General features: G+C 33.3%; 1 protein-coding gene across 2 annotated transcripts in view; it reads right to left on the bottom strand.

The window, feature by feature from the left end:
• The window catches only part of PRKAA2 (protein kinase AMP-activated catalytic subunit alpha 2), a 51,781-nt gene that overhangs the window by 7,946 nt on the left and 22,044 nt on the right, over positions 1-21,791 (bottom strand). Inside the window, exons 2-9 of one of the 2 annotated variants that reach the window (XM_037021951.2) lie at positions 18,786-18,884; positions 16,993-17,134; positions 12,886-12,979; positions 12,134-12,278; positions 10,799-10,886; positions 9,233-9,457; positions 1,979-2,483; positions 458-584 (exon numbers count right to left, since the gene is read on the bottom strand). In XM_037021951.2, coding sequence (XP_036877846.1) covers positions 458-584; positions 1,979-2,483; positions 9,233-9,457; positions 10,799-10,886; positions 12,134-12,278; positions 12,886-12,945 — 1,150 coding nt within the window. In that variant the 5' untranslated portion in view covers positions 12,946-12,979; positions 16,993-17,134; positions 18,786-18,884. The remainder of the gene's footprint in view (positions 1-457; positions 585-1,978; positions 2,484-9,232; positions 9,458-10,798; positions 10,887-12,133; positions 12,279-12,885; positions 12,980-16,992; positions 17,135-18,785; positions 18,885-21,791) is intronic. The other variant, XM_037021950.2, reaches the window with a different exon arrangement.

Below are 21,791 nucleotides of genomic sequence, written 5' to 3'. Positions count from 1 at the left end.
ACCTCCCTTGACTCCTTTGGCTTGTGGACATCCACGGGCACCAAAATTCCAGGAGAAGACTATTTGATCATCTTGGCCAACCAGAATGAGGGAAGCTGATGAACAGGACGCTTAGACAGTACAATGTTAACAGTAATAAAATATGAATGGAGAAATGTGACGAGGAACCTGATTTTAGGTAAAAATTGCTTCGCTGTCATTCCTTACTTTTGCTCCACAACCAACAATTCAAATGACATTTTTATGCCAAGGAAGCATTTCTTATGGAGAGCTGCTGGATTAGAAATATTCTACCTGTCCTCAGTCCTTTTTATTTAACTTAAATTTTTAGTGAAATATAGATTACTTAAAAACCAGTATAAAGGACCTACCCACCACGTCTGAGATGATTTTAACATATTGTCAACTAGTGCCAAGTTTTATCTTCTCAGAGCTCATGCCTGCATAGCTTCCTTACCATCAATGCTTTTAAAATCCAAAAGATAGCTTCTGTTGTCAACCAGGTAAAGTTGTAAGCTCATTTTCACATAATTGCCAGTCACTGGATTTTTTCTTCTAACACGAAGATGGTATGCATTCACTACCTAAAATGGAAATCTTCTTTAATGAAAAATGTTAGAAATAACAAACAAAATATCTCCCTTATTCTTACTGCAAAGACTATCAATACAAATAATTGAAAGAGTTGAGGTATAGATGAAATGCCTGAATTTTTTTAATAGTACATGGTAGTTTAGTATTTATTTAATCCCAATGATAGTGTTTATATATAGCAATTAAAATTCAAAGGGAAGTCAGAAATTATAGAAAGTCTAGACTTCATTAATGCCTCCACTCTAAAACATCAACAATAATTTTGGTTACCCAGCCTCAACTTGAATACCTCTACCTGTGAGTATGGAGTAGAAGGAATAAAGGAGAACTGACATGATGCAAACTGTAACAGAATTTAAACAAAATTTAAGTCATCACAATAATCCTATGGGCAAGATATTATTTGCCTTTTGAAGAGAACTGCAGCTTAGATAAAGATGACTCTAGGTTTTCAAAAATATCAAATTAGTCCCAAAAATGTTTCAGGAAGAAATTTTAAAGACATTAACACCTCTTCTTTAACTAACTAAAACTGCTTCAGAAAAAGATGTTTTTTAAATGGTTTTAAGGAAATATTATTTTGTTTATTCATTTCATGTATAAATAATAAAGTGAAAATGACTGATTTATTCAAACATGTCAAGTAAACATTTACATCATGTGTTTGAATGTTTCTTTTTTCTTCCTTTAAAAATATGTTCACAGCCCTCAAGAAAGGACTAAGAGTGAAAAGGATATCTGAAATGAACAAATGCTTTCTTTCCCCCCACATATACACAATTAGAATTGAAGTGGATTTGAACACCAAATTAAAAAAGGGAAATGTGGGCTGAAAGTAAGAAAAACATACCATTACTCAAAAAAAGCACCAGACAAGTAAGAGATTTCTCAACTTTGAAAAAAATATTTCTTGACTGAATAAATATGTCCTGATGGTATAATCTGTGTCAACCACTAGATGCTATAGCTACTAGCACAAGGAAAAAAAAAACTCCCTAAAAATGAAGAAAAGTAAAAACATACTATCTTTGAAGACACATGACTTTTTTATTGCTATGATGCATGCTGAAACAGATGGACTCAGGTCATTTCAATTGATTAGTTTTTGTTTCTTGGCCAATAATGCTATAATTAAAAATATGTAAGGTCCCCAACATCAACGCCTCTTCTTCCTTATAGAGGTTTATTTGTTTAGTTTTGAATGCACATGGTACATTATTGGAAAGAATGAGGTTTATCAGCCAGATGCATTCAGACAACTAAATTTGCATCTAAATAAAAAATAACTTTTTAATTGACCTAAATACTCAACTCAGCAGCTCAGCACAGCTTAAGAAAAAAAAATGGCTTCTACAAGCGATCTTTATATACCACAATTTCCTACCTTCCACTCAAAATCCAGCTGCTTCATAGCTCGGTAAACTTCAGCCATAATGTCATATGGTTTGCTTTGACTTCGGATTCCAAGATGCCACTTGGCTTTTTTCACAGCTAAAGATTTGGGCTTAGTTGTATTCAGTGCATCCAATGGACATCTTGCTTTAGGGCTGTCCGCTACAAGAGGTGGCATCCTTTCTGGATGAGGTTTCAGGCCTGGGGGAATATGCATGGCACTATCATCCATAAAAGAACCAGTTGGGGGACTAGAGGCGAGGTAGAACTCACTGGCTTGGTTCATTATTCTCCGATTGTCAATGATAAGATGATAAGCCACTGCAAGCTGGTCTTGAGGGTCACCACTATATAAACTGCTCATTACTTCTGATTCTGTACACTCAAATTTTTCACACACTTCTTTCACAGCCTCATCATCAATGACGTTAGCATCATAGGAAGGGTCTTCAGGAAATAAGTAAGTGGGCAAATCTTGTTTAAACCATTCATGCTCTCTAGGAAAAACACCACAATAGACTGTTGTAAGAACATGCTTTGGCAAGTCCCAAACAGTTTAGACATGGGGCAATAAAACAAAACAAAATCAAAAAGATCTCTCTAGCCACTTACTAGCAATGGGATCCTGGTATATTATGCAAGGACCCCTGAGTAAAATATGGTTATTCAAACTAGGGTATTTGCATAACATTTTCTCAATAACAAAATGAGCCTGTTACTTCATGGGAAACATCTGGCACTATTTGCCAATGATAAAATTCAAGCTTTCAAGCAAAATTTTAGAATTTTATATAATTGGTATTTGCATCCATGATTTTGACAATGTCCCAATAATTAAAAACTTTTCTGATAACAGTGATGATAATAATATGATGTTTATATTATATAATGAAATGTGTCACTATTTGGAAAAGCTGTCTAATTCCTTAACATAACATTTTCCAAGTGACCAATGCATGATGTTACAGAATCATAGATGTTGTGATGTAAAAGATCCATGCAAAATAAACCAGTGGATTTTAACGGAATAAAGTAAAAAAGTTCACTGCTATGTTTTCTAATTTGATATTGCAACTATTATGTTAAGCTTTAGTTTAACACCAAAGAGGAGCATCCACAACTATCTGAAAGGGTATAAAATGTTTGTCCCTTTCCCAACCATTTATCTCAGGACAGATTTTCTTCAATACAACATACTGCAACAGACAGAGTGGAGTAGATAGGAGAACCTAGCTGCCATCTGTGAGTAAGCCAAACACTAAGAAGATCTGAAAAATATGCCGCTGGTGACCATTTTTTAATTTTCTCATAAAAGATATTGTCATTTAAACTAACAGGTAATAGGTTTACTTTTATTTTTAAGAGAATTAAATATTTTTTGAATTCTCTCATTTTTAATTTCTAATATGGTGAATATTGATAGGTATAACCTGCATTTGAAAAACTACATACACAACTCTTTGGAACCCTCAATTTTAAGACTGTCAAGGGGTACTAAAGCCAAAAAGTTTGAGTACCAGTCTGCTAAATCTTATTTTCCCACATTTCTGAGTCTGTGCACATGATGTTAATACCTAGAATATGACTGCTACCCTAGACTATCCCACTCCTTTTCATCTAATATATATTGTACTTAAATGCTTTCTACTGAATGGTTAATTCATTTATGAATATTTACTAAAGACATACTATGGCAAAAGGACACTCCTAAGAGAAATTATATTCTGGTTGAATACAGATTAAACAAATATAAAAATATAGTTATCAAAAATACAGATATGAAAAAAAAAGATACAGTACAGAGCAAATGCTCAATAAATGCAGAATAAAGTGATGAATAGAGACATTAAGTATGAAGAAAACACATTCACTAATGCACTTATTGCTATGTTCATGATAATAAGCACCTAATAAATGTTTAGTAATAAAAATGACATACTAATTTTTTCAAAAGATAGAAGAAATGATGTGGTACATCCAACATTTTTAAAATATCAATGACAAATAGGAAACATAAGCACTTTTGAATGAACTCCAAAAGTTCACTCTTCCATAAAAGTAATAATATAACGAGCAAAAATTGTCAAAAACAACTTCTCCAGAACCCTGAAAATTAAAGAAAGGCTTGCAACAACCTGAGGAGTGTTTTTCAAGAAAAACAGCTGACTCTCAGTAAGAACAGAGAGATTTGCAATGTTTTAAGTTGTCCTTTATCTATCTCCTTTCCCCACTCAAAACCAACAGCCTCACAATCATAGCAGCCCAGAAAACTAGCAGCCAAGCAATCACTGGTGGAAGATACGGAGCAGAATAGGTTTAGAGTTCTCAAAAAGTCCTATCCCCAGAGAACTGTCATTTGGCATGTCTAGCAGTTCTCTGTAAACCACTACTCACAAGGCTTATCTTTATCTGACCTGACTTAAGAGTTCCCCTACGGCAAACAGACTTCACCCCAGGACATTTGTCAAAAACAATCAATGGCAACTACCTAACATCCATCCCAGTTGCCTAAAGCAGCAAGAGTCAGAGTAAACACAAAACTGACCACAAAACTTGAAAAGATAAGTTGGGGAATAAGAGTTCCATAAGGGGTCTTCCTCTGATATATTCCTCATTTTCAAAAAGGCCATGTACATATGCAGGGCTGTGTGCAGGTCCAAGAGAAGCCATAATTTCTAATCACTGGCTGACTTTGAGCTTCTGTTCTAGAAGGAAGTGAAGACTAAGGCAGAATTGTTAATTTATTATTAGAGCACTGAAGGCATAGTCCAACATATACACACAGTCCCTCAACAAAGGCTGGAAGACTTACTAGGTCAAGGCATTTAAGGAAACTTCCACCTAATAATTAGCTGATCATTAAGTCAACCAAGCAGAGACTTCGGTGGCCAACCTGACAATGAATACAGACTTAATGGAATGAGTTCATTAAATTCACTAAACAAACAAGAGCAACATACAACAATTACAAACTCTAAGCATATGCCCAAGATAAATGAGAACATACAACCATACAAAACCTTGTAGATAAATGTTCACAGCAACATTATTCTTAAGAGCCAAGAAGTGAAAACAAATATCCATTAACTGATGAATGGATAGATAAGATGTACTATATCCATGCAATAGAACATTTTTCAAGCAAAAAAGGAATGGAGTGCTGATACATGCTACCCCATTAAAGAACCTTGAAAGCATTATATGCTAAGTGAAAGAAGCCAGACTCAAAAGGCTACATCCATTTATATAAAATGTCCAGAATAGGCAAATCTATACAGACAGACAGAAGGTTAGTAGGTTAGGTCAGGGGCTAAAAGGATGGAGAAATGGGTAGTGACTACTAATGAACATAGAGTTTCTTTTGGCCATGATGAAAATGTTCTGGAATTAGATAGTGGTAATTGAGAGAATCCGGACCTGCATACCACCTTTTAAATGAGCCCACCCACCATTTCAGAGAGACCTAGGTTTCATCTTACCTAGGCTACAGGCATTCTCCAGAGGACACATCAGCAAGCCACAAGTCCACCTTTCCCCTGACCCTTCCCCTCAAAAGCCCACCAAAACCCTGGCCATAAAAAGCCTCTTGACCTGTTAGAGGCCTTTTCCATTGTTCTGCTGGACAGAACAAAGGGGTCCCTCTCAGGTATAGCAAAAACCTGATTGGACTGCTGAGTTCACATCCCCTCTTTTTTTGTCATCTATCCCCTCTTTTTTCTTTCAGTAATGACTGTATGCTTTTGTAAATATACTAAAACCACTGAATTATATAATTTAAAGGGACAAATTCATGGTATGTGAATTAATTCAATCAATAAATGTTCAAGAAATAACAAATCGGGAAATAATCTGAACTTTCATTTCTAATTCATTAATTTAGACAAAGGACCAATAACTATAATAAGAATACTGTTAATTAAAAAGCCATACTTCTAGATTTTGATTTTCAGGAGTCAATTTCTAATGACTCTGTCAAGGTAAGCAGTAACCACGATGTTTATTAAGGTTCGCCTGAGACAAAATCAATTCATTTCGCAAGGGTTACTGCACAGCCACCAGAAATTATATCTTTCTATCATTACTACCTGATACCTGATTTTGATACATGACTCAAGACTAAACAAGTTATAAAGACTATCAGTCAGATTTCAGAAACTACAATGTGTCCAAACTTCTTTAAGTACAAAAGGTTCTTACATATTCACTTAAAAATAATATTAATAGCTAACACTGTATGCTGGACATTGTTTTAAAAGCTTTAATTATATTAAGTTGATTACTTCAAGTTTCTGATACTCAACTGTTTTAGAACTACAGAAACAGTAAATTCACATGGTCAACCAAAGACTATCCTTCTAACAAATCTACTATATATAATGTAACTAAGGGACAAATAGAATAATACGTCAACAGCAAATAAACAGAAGAATCAAGATTCATACTTAGACAATTGAACTTCAGACCCTTAACTTTTAAACACAATAACATTAATAGTAATACTATGCTTAAGGCATTTGAGAAAATACAGACATGTGATTTCATAAAGACAATGTCTGTCTTGTCTATAACTATATTCCCAGCCCCTAGCATAGGAACTTGCAGAGTAAATGCTAAATACTTATTTGTTGAGTGAATAAAAGTCAAAGTAATTAAATTAATGAATAAATGTTGATATACTTCCTAACCTCAAACGGCTTACTATCTTGTAAGAAAAATAAGATCTAAACAGAAATACCTTTAAGTATGTCTTAGCATAACAAATATAAAATATTAGGGTGTACTGAATGAAGGACAGATGTCATAGAACTAATGTGGCTAATTGGATTAGTGGAAATAGTATAGGTTTTGAATTTGAGCAATTTTTTAGTTGAGCCCCACTTCTGCTCTTAGCTACATAATTCTTAACAGATACACATTTACTCAACAGTTAATTCATATCAAATACACAATGCCTGGTACAGGTTAATACTTGGTCCTTATTTTAAAGGAACTTAAAATTTAGTAAGGGCAAAGAAATACATAAATGAATCACAACAGTCTTTCTAGCTTCAGTTTAATGGTTTGTCCAAATGAGAAAATAGCTATCTATTAAGAATCGATGCAATAATATGTCAAGAATCCAGCAAAATGCCTTGTATATAATAATTATTTAGTAATCAGTAATTCTTTCCCTGTTGAACCATCTGTTATCAAATCAAGAATTCCCAAAACAGTAAAAAACTGAATTTGGATAACAAAAAAATAATGAAAACTACAAATTCAAGTTACTGTATTAAGTACGGATAAGAATGCCACTATTTTATAACCCTTACCTATGTGTAAATTAACTCATCCTAGTAGACTTTTATATTTTCTTCTAAAGCCTCCAAATATATAAACATCTGTTTTAAATTAACAGTACTCAGTATTTTTACTTTTTTAAATGTACCTGCTGATACAAACAGGTGCAAATATGTACATTAGCAATCTAATTTTTTAAGGTAAAGCCAATTAAGTGAACTATTTACTATAAAGAACTGTAAACAAAAAAGGTTTTTCCTGCTAAGTCTATTTCCATAACTAAATCTGGCTCTAATTTACAATTTTACATATTATGTGAGGCCCAGAACATTGAAGAATGGCATGGGGTAAGAAAACAGTACATAAACGCAAAAAGAATCACTTCTTGCTTGGAAAAGAGATCAACAGCAGTCACAACAACTATGCCCACCATTTTTTTTTTTCCAACTTTAACATTTTATTTTGGAAAGTGATTTTTTCAAAATGCTTTACTTTGCCTGGGCATCTCTCATATTTATTGATCATATGGTTGTTGACAACAATAAAATTCTGTAAAGGGGACTCAATGCACAATCATTAATCAACCCCAAGCCTAATTCTCAACAGTCTCCAATCTTCTGAAGCATAAGGAACAAGTTTTTACATGGTGGACAAGTTCTTACATAGTGAATAAGTTCTTACATGGGGAACAGTGCAAGGGCAGTCATATCACAGAAACTTTCGGTTTTGATCATGCATGATGAACTATAAACAATCAGGTCAATTATGATTATTTGATTTTTATACTTGATTTATATGTGAATCCCACATTTCTCCCTTATTATTATTGTTATTATTATTATTATTATTTTTAATAAAATGCTGAAGTGGTAGGTAGATCTATGCCCACCATTTTTAAACATTCCAAGAGCCACAGGTCATCCTGGCTTATCTTCCTAAGATGGGGAGGGATTCTGGGAAGATGTCAAAAGAATGTGTTTGTAAAGAAATACCTGATGAAAGGTTGGGTTAGAATAAAAAGCCTCTAAGAAACATGACATGATTAAGTAAAATGTAAGCAGAAGGCAATGAATCATCCTGGGTTGTGTGTGCTTATAAAGGTTATATTCAAAGTTACTCCAGCAGCTGCACTTTCCAGTTTCTCAGATACTAGGAAACCCTTCACAGCAAACCACAAGCAGCTATTTTTGGATTCTTAGGATCTTAGAAAACTTTTTAATGCTTTATTTCATCAACCACATGTGAAATACATAAATCTCACCCTGTTTTTCTATTTGACATGTATTCAAATACTTTCTGAACATAAACTATATTCCTAGGTCTCCTAGCACTACATATACAAAGTTGAGTAAGACACTCTCTTTAGCCTTACAGACTTATGATTTAAGACAGGAGAAAAACACACTGAGGAATAGCTGGCTACAAAATGAGAATGAAAAAATGAAAGCATAAACAAAATGTGGGAATCACAGAAGCAGAAGTAACTAACATTGCCTAGGGGAATCAGAAGTGATTTCACAAGGAGGTGCTATGTAAAGAGAGTTTTAAAGGATGAATGGAAATCTATCAGGTCAAAAAAGACAGAAAAGGTATCAGAGGCAAAGGGAATAATAGAAGCAAAGATATGAAAGCATAAAATAAATGTTTGAGGAACAAGGAAAAATGGCTTCAATGTGACTGAAGCACAGGTACTGGGGCCTGGTGGTGAGGGCAGGAAATGAGGCTTCAGAAGTCAGTGGAGCTTTACTAAGAAGAGCCTCATGTGCTTTGCTACCTAATCTAAAAACTTTGGGAAACAATCTGACATATTTAAAAGATGAGTGATATGATCAGCTTTGTAATAAGGAAAAGTAAAATTTCTATGAAGTATAGTGTTACAGAGCCTAACATAAAACAGGCAGTTAATTAGTGGTACTGTTATTAATACTAGAAAATATACATATCATTACAAAAAGAATAAAATCACCTTATATCTTTGATAGTTGCTCTTTTCAAGGGGTCAACCTGCAACATATGCATCAGGAGAGTGGCAATGGAGCGATTGAGATATTCTGGGATATAAAAAACACCCCCTCGGATTTTCTTAAATAATGTAGGTACATGCTCGTCATCAAATGGAAGGGTGCCACAAAGAAGAGCATACAAAATAACACCACAGCTCCAGATATCAACTTCAGGACCCGCATATAATCTGCGAAAAAAGATGACAACATAAACCTGAAATGCAAGTGTCACTTCTTCTCAGATAGCATACCCTGCGCTTCTATGTATACACAGTACCGACTTGATATATATTGATTTCCAAGGTCTTTAATGAAATCCACGGCCACTCCCCAACACTCAATTGTTGTTCCCCATAGAGAATAATTAACCTAAGCAATTACTATTCAAGTTTTCCAAGAAAAAATGGTACTTTTATTTATCACAAATGCACATAACTGAACATACTAATTGACTAATTAAAAAATATAAAACTTTCTTTGGTTGATTTTAGATATAAACATCAAAGTAGAAGACCATAAACTTGAAAAAACAATACTACAGTGTATATGCTTTTTACAAATCTTTTTACTGTGAAATACCATAATAAAGAAAATGCATATATAATAGAATTTTTATGCCTGACACACCTATTTTAAAGAGTTTCTGAAACATTAAAGTGCCCACCTAGTCCTATAGCAATCACTTTGACAGTATTTCTCCTGTATCATATTATCGTGAGTACTACTTTCATTCAAATCACTTGTTAGTTCAAGGACTCAGATTATCTTTGCTCCAAATAACCTATGCCTAGAATATGATTCCTTTTTTCTCTCACTTTTCTATCTTTCTATCTACTAAAATTCCCCTAACAGCATATTAACAAACTCAAACCCATGTCTGAGATAACAAAATAAATATCTCTAATTCCAATTAAAAGAATATTCTACATCCTTCAATAAAAATTGCTGCACATTATATCATTTGCTGTATTGTTCAAACTTCTACATCTGCTTCTGCAATAATACCACTTCCAATAATACCTTACCATTCTGTAAAGATTTTTAAATCAGACATGGGTCACTGTAGAAAGACTCGAGTTTACTACTGCAATCTGATAAACATTTAAAAATGTACCAACAAATAAGTTATAAAGGTAATTATACAATCTCCACGTGTATAGTTTTATTTCAACAATAATGTTATCCCTCAAAAACCTCATTCTTCCTCAAGAATTCTTTATAAAAGAATATGTAAAGTAGTATTAAAGGACCATGTTTAGCAGATACTTACTCTCTTATGTACACTGTTCTAAAATGAAAAAATCAAGGTTTCATTTTCTTAATGGAAAAACTCAAATACATTCATTACAAAACCTAAATCAAATGTTTCTAAAATTTTTAATATAATTATTCTTCAAAATGGAAAAATTAAAGGTACAATTTGTTGCTACTGTGCTAAAAATCTGATCTTCTAAAGAGAATTATAATTAAATGTCATTAAAATGAAGAAAATATTATAAAAAGCTTACTCTTCAGTGGTATATTATTACCTGCCTGAGATGACTTCAGGTGCTGCATAATTGGGAGATCCACAACTAGTTCTCAGAAATTCACCATCTGACATCATATTAGATAATCCTGTGAATTAGAGTAATGTTTACCTGGTGCTAGATATTTTTAAAAGTAAATACAGATAATGCATGAGGAAAAAGATCAAGTCTTTAATACTCCCTATATATTTTTCAATTACTAAAAAAAGCAATAGAAAGTACTTGTTAGACTATAAAGAAACCACTGCAGTGTTTACACTGACAAAAAAATCAAAAGCACATCACACATATGATTGGAATTAAATTAAATAATTTTCTAAATAAAAATGTTGATCTACTTCACAAATATGAGGCTATTCTAAATTATATGAACTTTCTGAACATAGAAGTATCAAAACATTATTTACCCATTTTTACAGCTGAAATAAAATAGAGACAATTACTTTTTATACTATGCTTTCAAAACCTTCTTAAAAAAATCTCTAACAGAAATCAGACTGGCTCCAATCTATACAGATCATGCTTCAAAAGTTTTTAATTTGGAAAGCTTTAATTCAAGACAGAAAAAAGAATCTATCAAATCAAAAACTTAGTGAAACTATATCACTATGTGAGTTTTGTGGTTTAAAGAGAAGGAAGAGAAATAGGTGAACTAGTGTCCTGGTTTTTAAAAATAAGGATAGAGAAAAATTTTAAATAAGCAGTGCTGAACTTTGGCACCTTTCTATCTTTATTTCTATAATCTCTCACTTCCTAATTGTTTTCCTAAATAGAACACTATGGCACCCTTTCCAGGTATGTTTACTCCAAGAATTGTTTGGTGCATAAAAAGTACATCTTAAATTTTCTCTTACACCTGACAAAAACTCCTATTCTTTTATCAAGTTGTTAGATGTAACCCTGAGACCCACTAACACCTGCCTCAATCAATCCAGAAAGACTATAAACCTCCTAACCTGCATACAAATTTTCATGTGTCTCAGGTTAAGTACATTCATCAGGAAAGTGCCATTTCCATTAGATTTTCAAGAATTTGTTGCCTCCACAAAAAAAAAAAAAGGGTAAGTATCATTTCTTTGGAGAAAAGGTAGACTGAATGGATTTACCTTGACACCAGTCCTCTAACCTCTCTAGAAGATTCTGCATTTTTTCCAAAGTGTTTAAATGAATAGAATAAGCTGTGAGGAGACTGTGCAACTAATCCCTTTCCATTATTAAGGCTTTACAATGTTGAAATTGGGGGTTCTTAGTTCTTTAAGAGCTGTTACTGGTGTACTCTGCAAGGCAGCTAGTATATGTGCAGCTACATTTCTGAGCAACCCTTGAGTGACTTACCAAAATCTGCTATCTTGGCATTCATGTGTGCATCCAACAGCACATTCTCTGGTTTCAGGTCTCGGTGAACAACCATATGCCTATGACAGTAATCCACAGCAGACAGAATCTGCTGAAAGAGCCGTCTGGCTTCCATCTCTTCAACCTATCAAATATAAAAGAAGCTGTGCTAAGAATATTTGGGACGTCTGTATAGCAAGGGTTTCTATTTCATAATCAGCCAAAATGTAATGGAGTAAGCTCATTAGAATTATGTTAGAATTCTCAACAAATCATGTTAGAATTCTCAAGAAATCAAGTAACAAACCAAAAAATTTCATTAAAGCTCAACATACCAATCAACAGGCTTTTCTTTGCTGTTAGGCAGTAATATTCAATTTGTAATTAATATTATTAAATGTGCACAGTGTTCTGGGGAATCAACAAAAGGTAATCTAAAACAAAACTTATGTGAAAGTCCTAAGAAAAGGAAGTAATTAGAGCTTCAACATGATATTATGGAAGCGATTTTTCATTTTGAAAAGCATAGGCATCATGCTGGCTGGCAATTAAGTGGAACATATTTCCTAAAATCACTATTTCAAAAGGTATAATCTTTAAGAACAAAAATTGGTCTAATTTGTTTAATGCTTAGTTGGGCATCACTGCAGAAGCAACCCTAATTTGAAGATATCTTTATGGTTTACTATTTCCTGCTACTTTCCTCTTTTTTTAGCTTAGGGGTTTATTATATTAGATAGTAGGTTACTCACCCGTCCGTGTTTACAGATGTAGTCAAATAATTCACCACCGGATACATATTCCATTACCATAAAAAAATCTGTTGGAGTGCTGATCACCTGGTATCTTTTTTATAAATGAAAAGAAGTTAATAAAAATGTTACTTTAATAAAAAAATCAACCTACTATATCAATTCTTGCTCTAATTTTCTATTCCAGTATTTTACAATAGTTTTAAGGCAGCAAATTATATATTACCAAAACAATCACAGATCTATAACAGAGCTTTACAAAATTCAACTACTTTCTGAGGCTTATGGACCTTCCTTCAGATCCTTCTATGTTTACAAAATCTTTGAAATCCTTCATTCTTCAACAACTATGTTAAGCATTAGTTTTTCCATTTAAACAGAAATTTGTTTATATTCTATGGAGATGAGGTATCATATATTTACACATAAATTTTAAAAATTCTTGTAATGATTAAATAATACTATAGGAATACAACCAACAAAATTCAGAAAGTGGACAAATGACCCTTTCTTCAACAAAGTGCAAAGAAAAAAAAAGGAGAAGGGGAAGCTACACATTAAACGTAATCAAGAGACAAATTGACCAATTATGTTGTATAGATCTAATTTTGATTCAAACAAACCAACTTTAAAAGCCATATGAAACAATGAAGGAAGTCTGAATACTGGCTGGCTGGTTGATAATATTGTTAATTGTCTTTATTTTTTAGATCTGATAATGAGTTGTGCTTGTGTTATTAAAATAAAAAGTCTTTACCCTCCAGAGTGGATACTGAACAGTTTAAAGATTATATTTAGAATAACACAATCTTTAGCATTTGCATCAAAATAATTTGGGGTGGGAGAAGTGGGAGGAAGTAGATAAAACAATAAATACACTGACAATTGTTGAAGCTGAATGACAGGCACATGTGGCTTCATTACTTTAGAGAATATGTTTAAAAAAAACTTCCATAATAAAAAATTAAATAAATATGTATGTATGTATGTATGTGTGTATTTCTAGGTACCCAAAGCTGAGCACATTAAAAAAATATAAAGTCTTACTGCTATTTGACAAAATAAAAATTTTCCTAATAAACAACTTCTCCCCAAATACAGACCATAATTTTACCAATGTTTTGAAAACAAGCTAAATATATCGTTTTAACTGAAGGTTGTATTTAACACATATAAATGAACAATTGTTCTACTTGTTGAAATAGATTTGCTTTGTTTGTAAAGGATTATCTGTAATTTGGGTCATCAAGAGCAGTATCTAATTCATACTGAATTACTCTTTAGGGCTGCTTAAGTATAGCTGTGTAGGGTTTGCATGGCTTAAGTGCACCCAGTGGGAAGTACAGGTAGGAGCTGAAAAGTGGTCCAGACGCCATCCTTTAAGCAGAATACCTGGACTCAGAAGCAGGTAATTTAGATAATTAGTCCACAAGGATGGGTACCTTTTATTAAAGTGCACAAAAGCAAGCATGCGCTAGATGATGGTTCTGGTTACTATTCCCCGTTGGGAAGGAGAGGGGAAATGGCAAGGTAGTTGGTGATATAATTACATACTATACAGATTTTCAGAAAGGACATGTAAAAATTAAAGGACTTATCAAGTATAAATTAAACACTTGGAAAAAGTAAAATATTAAAGCTATAGTATCGAAAATGGTTATAGATTTGTAGAAGAAATACTTCTAATAGCAATTTTTAGTCTTTGGGATGAAAAATGACAAGGTACCTCATTTTATATAAAATAATCTGAGGACTAAGGTTAAGACTACTTCAAATGAACTGTGAAAAGGGAATTTTACCTCAACACTCAAGAAGAAATGGCTCTATAAAAACAATCCTAACAGGCACTAAACTCTAACTGAATAAAATGAATAGTGTAGAGCAGGAGAACCTACTCACCTCACTGTAGGCTAATTTGATTCAGTAACAGAATTCTCAATCACTTTTCTGCTCTGTACATCTTTGGGGCATAAGAGAAAAGGAGTGATGAAACTCAATAAATTTAGTGCTGATTTCTCCAAGGATATCACAAGTCTTCATTAGATACTGTCAGACTGAACTATTCCATGAAACCTCTCACTCCACAGCAGCCACTGTCCACATGACGTAAGGGCCAATCAAGAGCAATGAAACCCACAGCTAACATTACTAAGCACTTACTGCGCCAAACACTGAGCTATGAAATGATGACAATAAATATTAAATTGAAAACCTACCTACTTACATTGCACTTGGTGAGATCAATAGCTCCTCCCTACACTTGCAGAGCCTACTGTCTGTCCAGGAAGACATACATTAAACAAATACTCTTTTCAAATATAAGTAAGTTCTTTACTATTCTCATAATTAAAATCTTCAGGGCTTTCCCAATGTTCTTAGGTCCTGAATAATCAGGCCGCTGCCTATCTCTGCAGTTTTGTCTTACCTTTGAGTCCCATCAATATAATAGTTTTATTTATATTAGTCATGCTGTACTGCCTCCTGCCACAGCTCCTTTATGTAAGCTGCCTCTGCTAACCTGAATCCCATACCATGACCTGTTCTCCACCCTTTAGCTGGTTACTATTCATCCTTTAGATCTCAGGTTAAAGGTCACCCCTCTAAGTCCAAGTCAGGTCCTTTTTGCTCTCACAGAAGCATTCCCTTAGCATCAAAGCATGTACCTCGGTTTGTAATAATACATTTATTATTATTATTATTTGATTAATGAGTATAAACCTAGCAAAGTATCTATAACAAAGTAGGTATTTAAGTAAAACATGTATTAGCACTTTTAAATAAGTTGAGCAGCTTGGACCAAAACTGGAATAATCTGAGACTGAAAAATTACAGCAAAATTACAACAAAACTTCAACTAATAAAATTTCAATTAGCCAGAATGAGGTGGGGAACAAAGGGAAACATGATTTTTAGAAGAAAGAAACACCATTATTTGTCACATTATACTATAAATACTACTTCGAATTTCATTGACTTAATTGTGACAAATTGACTTTAAATTGTGAAATTGTTTTAGTTTCATAACTGTGTTGAAGTTATGAGCATATAGAGTTTATACCTAGTTCTTTGTTTCTATATACTTAAGTAACAGCATTTTAAAAATAAAAACCAGGGATCCATGAACTTATTTTTCCTTTGAAAGGTATTTATAGAAATATCACTTTTGAGAAAGGCTGGAATGCTGGAGTAGAGAGTTGGAGGCAGATATGAACTCAATTACCAGATATTTAACCCTGGACAAGTTGCTGATACTATCTCTTTAGATAATGCAATTTCCTTATCTATAAGCTGAGGATAATAATACCTACCTTATATAGGCTTAACATGAAGAGGAAGTGAGATTACATATGTAAAATGTTCAGTACAGTTTCTAGCCATTATCAGGTACTCAATAAGTAAAATTAACATTTATTTTTTAAAATGCTATCCAAGCTTTAGGATAAAAATAAAGACAATTTTCACTGTTCAGCATATTAAATTTCCTCAATAAATATTAAACTGTAATGTAAAGTTATTTAAAGGAATACTGTTGCATGTTTAATGTCTAAATTTTCTATGGGTCTAATCAACTTCAATTATTTATCTTTCAATTAATTCACTTATTTATTAATCTATTTACTTATTTTTTATGTTTGTAACTTGTCTTATCAAAAGTAAATTCATTTGCCTTCCTAAGAACTTTACTATCAGTAATTATAGCAATAATTGCAGTTTTGCAAGTAATATAGTGGACGATCTTTCCACCTTTTCCAGAAAGAAAATACTCCGTATGTTAATGAAAAGTGACTAGAAAAAAATTACAAAGTGAATCTAGGAATGTCAAAGTCCTAAATGACCTTCAAAGTGAACACTAAAGATAAAAGTCAACTTCCAAGGCTACATTCATCACCTGAAAACAGTACTAATTTTGGAACAATGACTTAATTATAAACCAAAAGTATACAAAAAAAAAGATTGATGGAGGTTAAATGAATTAACACAGAACATAAACATGAAAATAGAATTATAGTTTTATAAAAGGTTAACTGAAGATAAACAATTTGTAAATTCATAAAAAACATTTCAAGACAGTTTCTCTTTTGTATTATTAGGTACAAAAATACTTACAGTTTGATAATATGAGGATGACGAAAGAGTTTCAGATTTTGAATTTCTCGTTTTATTTTTCCAACAACATCTAAACTGCGAATCTTCTGTCTATTTAAGATTTTAACGGCCACTTTATGGCCTGTTAATTGATGTTCTCCAACTAAAAAAAAGAAAAAGAAAAAAAACTTGCTGTCATAGCAACATAATCATGTCTTCATGCTTCCTTCCACTGTAACACCAAATTTCTTTACTATTTTTATATCATTTATTGCATACCAGTGAAGTTAATCTCTTTACTTCTATCTCTTCCACTAGAGTATGTACTCTTTGAGGACAGAAATTGTATCTTAGTCTTCTCTGTATCCTACCTACTTAGCACAGATGTACATTAAATATTTTAGAAAGGATTATTGAATTCCATATTCCTACTTCAAAACATAATCCAATTTGGAACATGTTTTGGATAGAATAGAATCATTACGTTTTATTGATCTCTTTACTCTTCTGGTTAATGCTAGTCATTGTATTACAAAAGAATATATGATTGCTATAATAAATTAAAACTCATAGTTTCATTACTATTTCATCAGAAACTCTACATGTAGTCCCCCACCTTTACTTTTTGGCCTTTTCTATAAAACCTTTCTGTTTTCCCTCATTTGATGGAATCTCTACTTCTTTCAAACCCTAGTATGTTTATAAAGCTCATGTGTCATTTATTACTTTTAAGCTATCATAAACATTTTGCTTTGGACAAATCATATGATATGAGCTATTAGCTCATAACCTCCTTAAGTAAGACAGTCAGTACTCATCTGAGTCTCCCAGAAAGTATGTAGCACAGTGTTTTTTACATACTAGATGTTAAATAGATGTATCTCACACTAAACGAAGCAGCTGTCTTTCCCCTTTCAGGTAACACATTCACCATATCCACACTACTAGTTATATCCTCCAATAACTAATTAGATGAAAACACCTACAATTGGAGGATGAATTTATCAGCCCCCTCTCCTGTTTCCCTCAATTACTATTCTAAACTTTCACCATTCCCTGCAAAATACCTGCTCAATCCTTGACCCTTTTGAGCAAACTTCCCTTTCATTTCTTTGGGGAAAGTGAAGTTATCAGGAGTGATTTCCTCTATCTTAAAGGCTTACTTAGATCCACATTCCTCTTTCCTGCAGTCTCGGAGTTGTTTTGGCCTTGCTGTCCAAAACCAGTCTCATCAACTTGTGCCCCAGAACCCATCTTTTCTACACTCTCCTTATATTGGACCTTGTTCTTTTCTAATAACTTCTTCTCCTCAGCCTATCAATATTCCATTTCTCCAAGTCTTCCACTTATCCTGTATCTTCCTCTAGTTTCCAACATTTATCTCATCAAAATTTCTCAAAACAGGACTCCACATTTATTTTCTTCTCTTCCTCCCTTTTCACCATCCCTAAATTCACTGCTCCCTGGCTTCTGCCTCCACTCCTCCACTGCAAAGGGTCACAAAAGACACATTAAGTATCAAGTCATGTATAATTGTCAATTCTCAGATTACTATAATCTCTGTTGCATTAGACAACATTGATTAGTCTCATTTTGGTGGCACTTCTCTCTCCTGGTTCTCCTCTCAGATGGTCTCCTTTATGGCCTCCATCTGTTCTTTAATGTTTAGCGTCCCCAGGTTTCCAATCTAGGCCCAAAGTAGATCCTTAAATTATCTCATTCACCTGTCACAGTTTTTAATTAACACCCATATGGCAATAACTTGGCTCCCTTCTTCAAATTCATGTATTTCAATATTAGTATCTCACAAATACCTCAAATTCAACATGTTCAGGATGAAATTCAGCATTCTTCTCCTCTTCCTCCACCAAACTTATGTCCTCTATTTCACTTGGTGGCACACAGCCTATATGCTAGAATCCAAGGAGTAAGGTGACATTATCTCCTAAATATTTATTGGAGTCAAGTTTCAAATCACTGTGACAAATACGTTAAATAAAAATGACAGATGTGACAATCACATTTATTATTATGTACTAAGCATTATTCTAAGTGCTAACTACCCTGCTCACTAAACACCACAACTCTGTAAGTATTATTATCCTCCACTGTACAGATGAGAAACCTGACGCACAGAGAAGTCAAATAACCCATACAAGGTGAAATAGTAATTGGTGGCTCAATGTGTGATCTCAAGCTGTCTCACTTCAGTTCAGAGACAGCATGTTTAGCCACAACATAATAATGCACCCCTCCCTCCCCAACCACACCCCGCTGCCGAGCACAACAATCCAAACATGAAATGAGCTGACCTAGGAAGAACTGAGCTTCTTATCACTGGAGATTGTTATTATCTTTATAATTTTCCCAAGCAATAAATTGCATCTCAAAAACTTTAATGGTTTAAAGTTACTTTCCCTGGATATAAAACAAATAAATCAGAAGAAATCAAATCAAATTCAAGTCATCTAACTTACTAACACTCCAAAATTATGCTTCCAGGACTCCAGAAAAACATTACCATTTTCAGGGACTTTCTACTCAATTAAAGTGGCCTAAGTATATATCGTGATGCCTAGGCAATTTATTATTCACCTTTGGGAATTTCACAAAACACAAACACTTGCCTGAGCAGCTTAACATGTCTCTCCTCAATCCTAATAGCCTCAATGAAAGAAGCCAGCGCTGCAATCCCCTTATCAATACAAAAGGGAAGAAGAATTCAAGTCCTCCTTTGCCCTGTTTGATAATGAAAATTACTATCTACTGAGAACATATGTGGTCTTTTCAGATCACAGAAGAAGACCAAAGACTAACAGCCAAATAAATGGGTGTTTGTTTTTTATTGCCATATGCTTGAACTGGAAAACAAGTAAACCAAAAAGTGAGTTAATTCATTCAGAAAATGATTTAACAATGAAGTATTACTTTGTCAACAAATTCAATAGTGTTGCAGGATACAAAATCAATGTACAAAATCATTTGCATTTCTATAGACTAACAATAAACTATCAGAGAAATGAAGAAAACAATCCCACTTAAAATTCCAACAAGAACAAAAGACTTAGGAATAAATGTAACCAAAGAGGTAAAAGATATCTATACACTGAAAACTGTAAGACATTGATGGAAAAAATGGAAGACATAGGTAAGTGGAAAGATATTCCATGCCCATGGATTGGAAGAATTAATATTGTTATAATGTCCATACTACCCAAAGTAACCTTCAGATTCAAAGCAATCCTTATCAAAACTCCAATATTTTTCATAGAAATAGAAAAAGGTAATGTTATATGGAACCACAAAAGACCCCAAACAGCTAAAGCAATCTTGATAAAGAGAATCAAAGTACAAGGAATCACTTCCTGATTTAAAACGATATTACAAAGCTACAGTAATCAAAACAGTATATTGCCATAAAAAACAGACATATCAATCAATGAAACTGAATACAGAGCCCAGAATTAAATCCCTGCATATATGGTCAATTTACAACAAAGGAGTCAAGAATATACAGTGGGGGAAAGGACAGTCTCTTCAATAAATGATGCTGGAAAAACTGGACAGCCATATACAAAAGAATGAAACTAGACCCTAATATTATACATTACAAAGAAAATCAACTCAAAATGGATTAAAGACTTAAATTTAACATCCAAAAAACTTAAACTTTAAGTTTCCAAATTAAACTTCTAGACACAAAGATAGGGAATAAACTCCCTGACATCTGCCTTGGCAATGATTTTTTTGGATTCAACAACGAAAAGCAAAAACAAACAACTGGGACTACATCAAACTAAAGAGGTTCTGCACAACAAAGGATCCATCAGCAAATGAAAAGGTAATCTATGGAATGGGAGAAAATACTTGTAAACGACATATCTGATAAAGGGTTAATATCCAAAAAAAGAAAGAATTCACACATGCATGGATTGCCTTGGGTGATGTTACTCATTACTGCAAATCAAAAATAAAAATAAACAAATGAATGATAAAACAAAAATTTTAGAACTGAACTCACATAACAACAGTGAAAAAGCAATCTCGTTTTAAAAATGAGCAGAGGAACTGAATAAACACTTTTCCAAAGATGACATACAAATGCCCAAAAAGTACATGAAAAGGTGCTCAATATCACTAATCATCAGGGAAATAAATGCAACTCAATACCACAAAGAGATATTACCTCGCCCATTAGAATGGCTGTCAAGAAAAATGAAAGATAACAGGTATTGACAAGGATATGGAGAAAAGAGCACCCTCGTGCACTGCTGGTAGGAATATAACTTGGTACAGCCATTACAGAAAACAGTCTGGAAGTTCCTTAAAAACCTAAAAACAGAATACCATATGATCCAGCAATCCTCTTCTGAGTAGATATCCAAAGGAAATGACAACAGGATCTCAGAATATCTGTTCTTCCATGCTCATTGCAGCATTATTCACAATTCCCAAGGTATGGAAATTACCTAACTGTGCATCAATAAATGAAGATATGAGATAAACACACACACACACACACAGTGGAATATTATTCAGCCACAAGAAGCAAGGAAATCCTGTTTGTGACAACATGGATGGACCTTGAAAATGTTACACTAAGTGAAATAAGCCAGGTAAACAAATAGTGCACAGTATCACTTGCGGAATCTAAAAAAAAGTCAAACTCATAGAAACAGAGTAGAAAAGTGGTTGCTGCGGTGGAGGAAATAAGGAGAGGTAAAAGGGTACAAATTTTCAGCTATAAGATGAATAAGACCTGAGGATATAATGTAAAATAAGGTGATTATAGTTGATAACACTATCATATAATTGAAATT

The sequence above is a fragment of the Manis javanica genome, chromosome 4 (genome assembly GCF_040802235.1).
Source record: "Manis javanica isolate MJ-LG chromosome 4, MJ_LKY, whole genome shotgun sequence".
In the NCBI taxonomy this organism is placed as follows: Eukaryota; Metazoa; Chordata; class Mammalia; order Pholidota; family Manidae; genus Manis; species Manis javanica.
The sequence above is the reverse complement of the archived record's forward strand: the minus strand, read 5'-3'. Positions and strand labels throughout refer to the sequence as shown.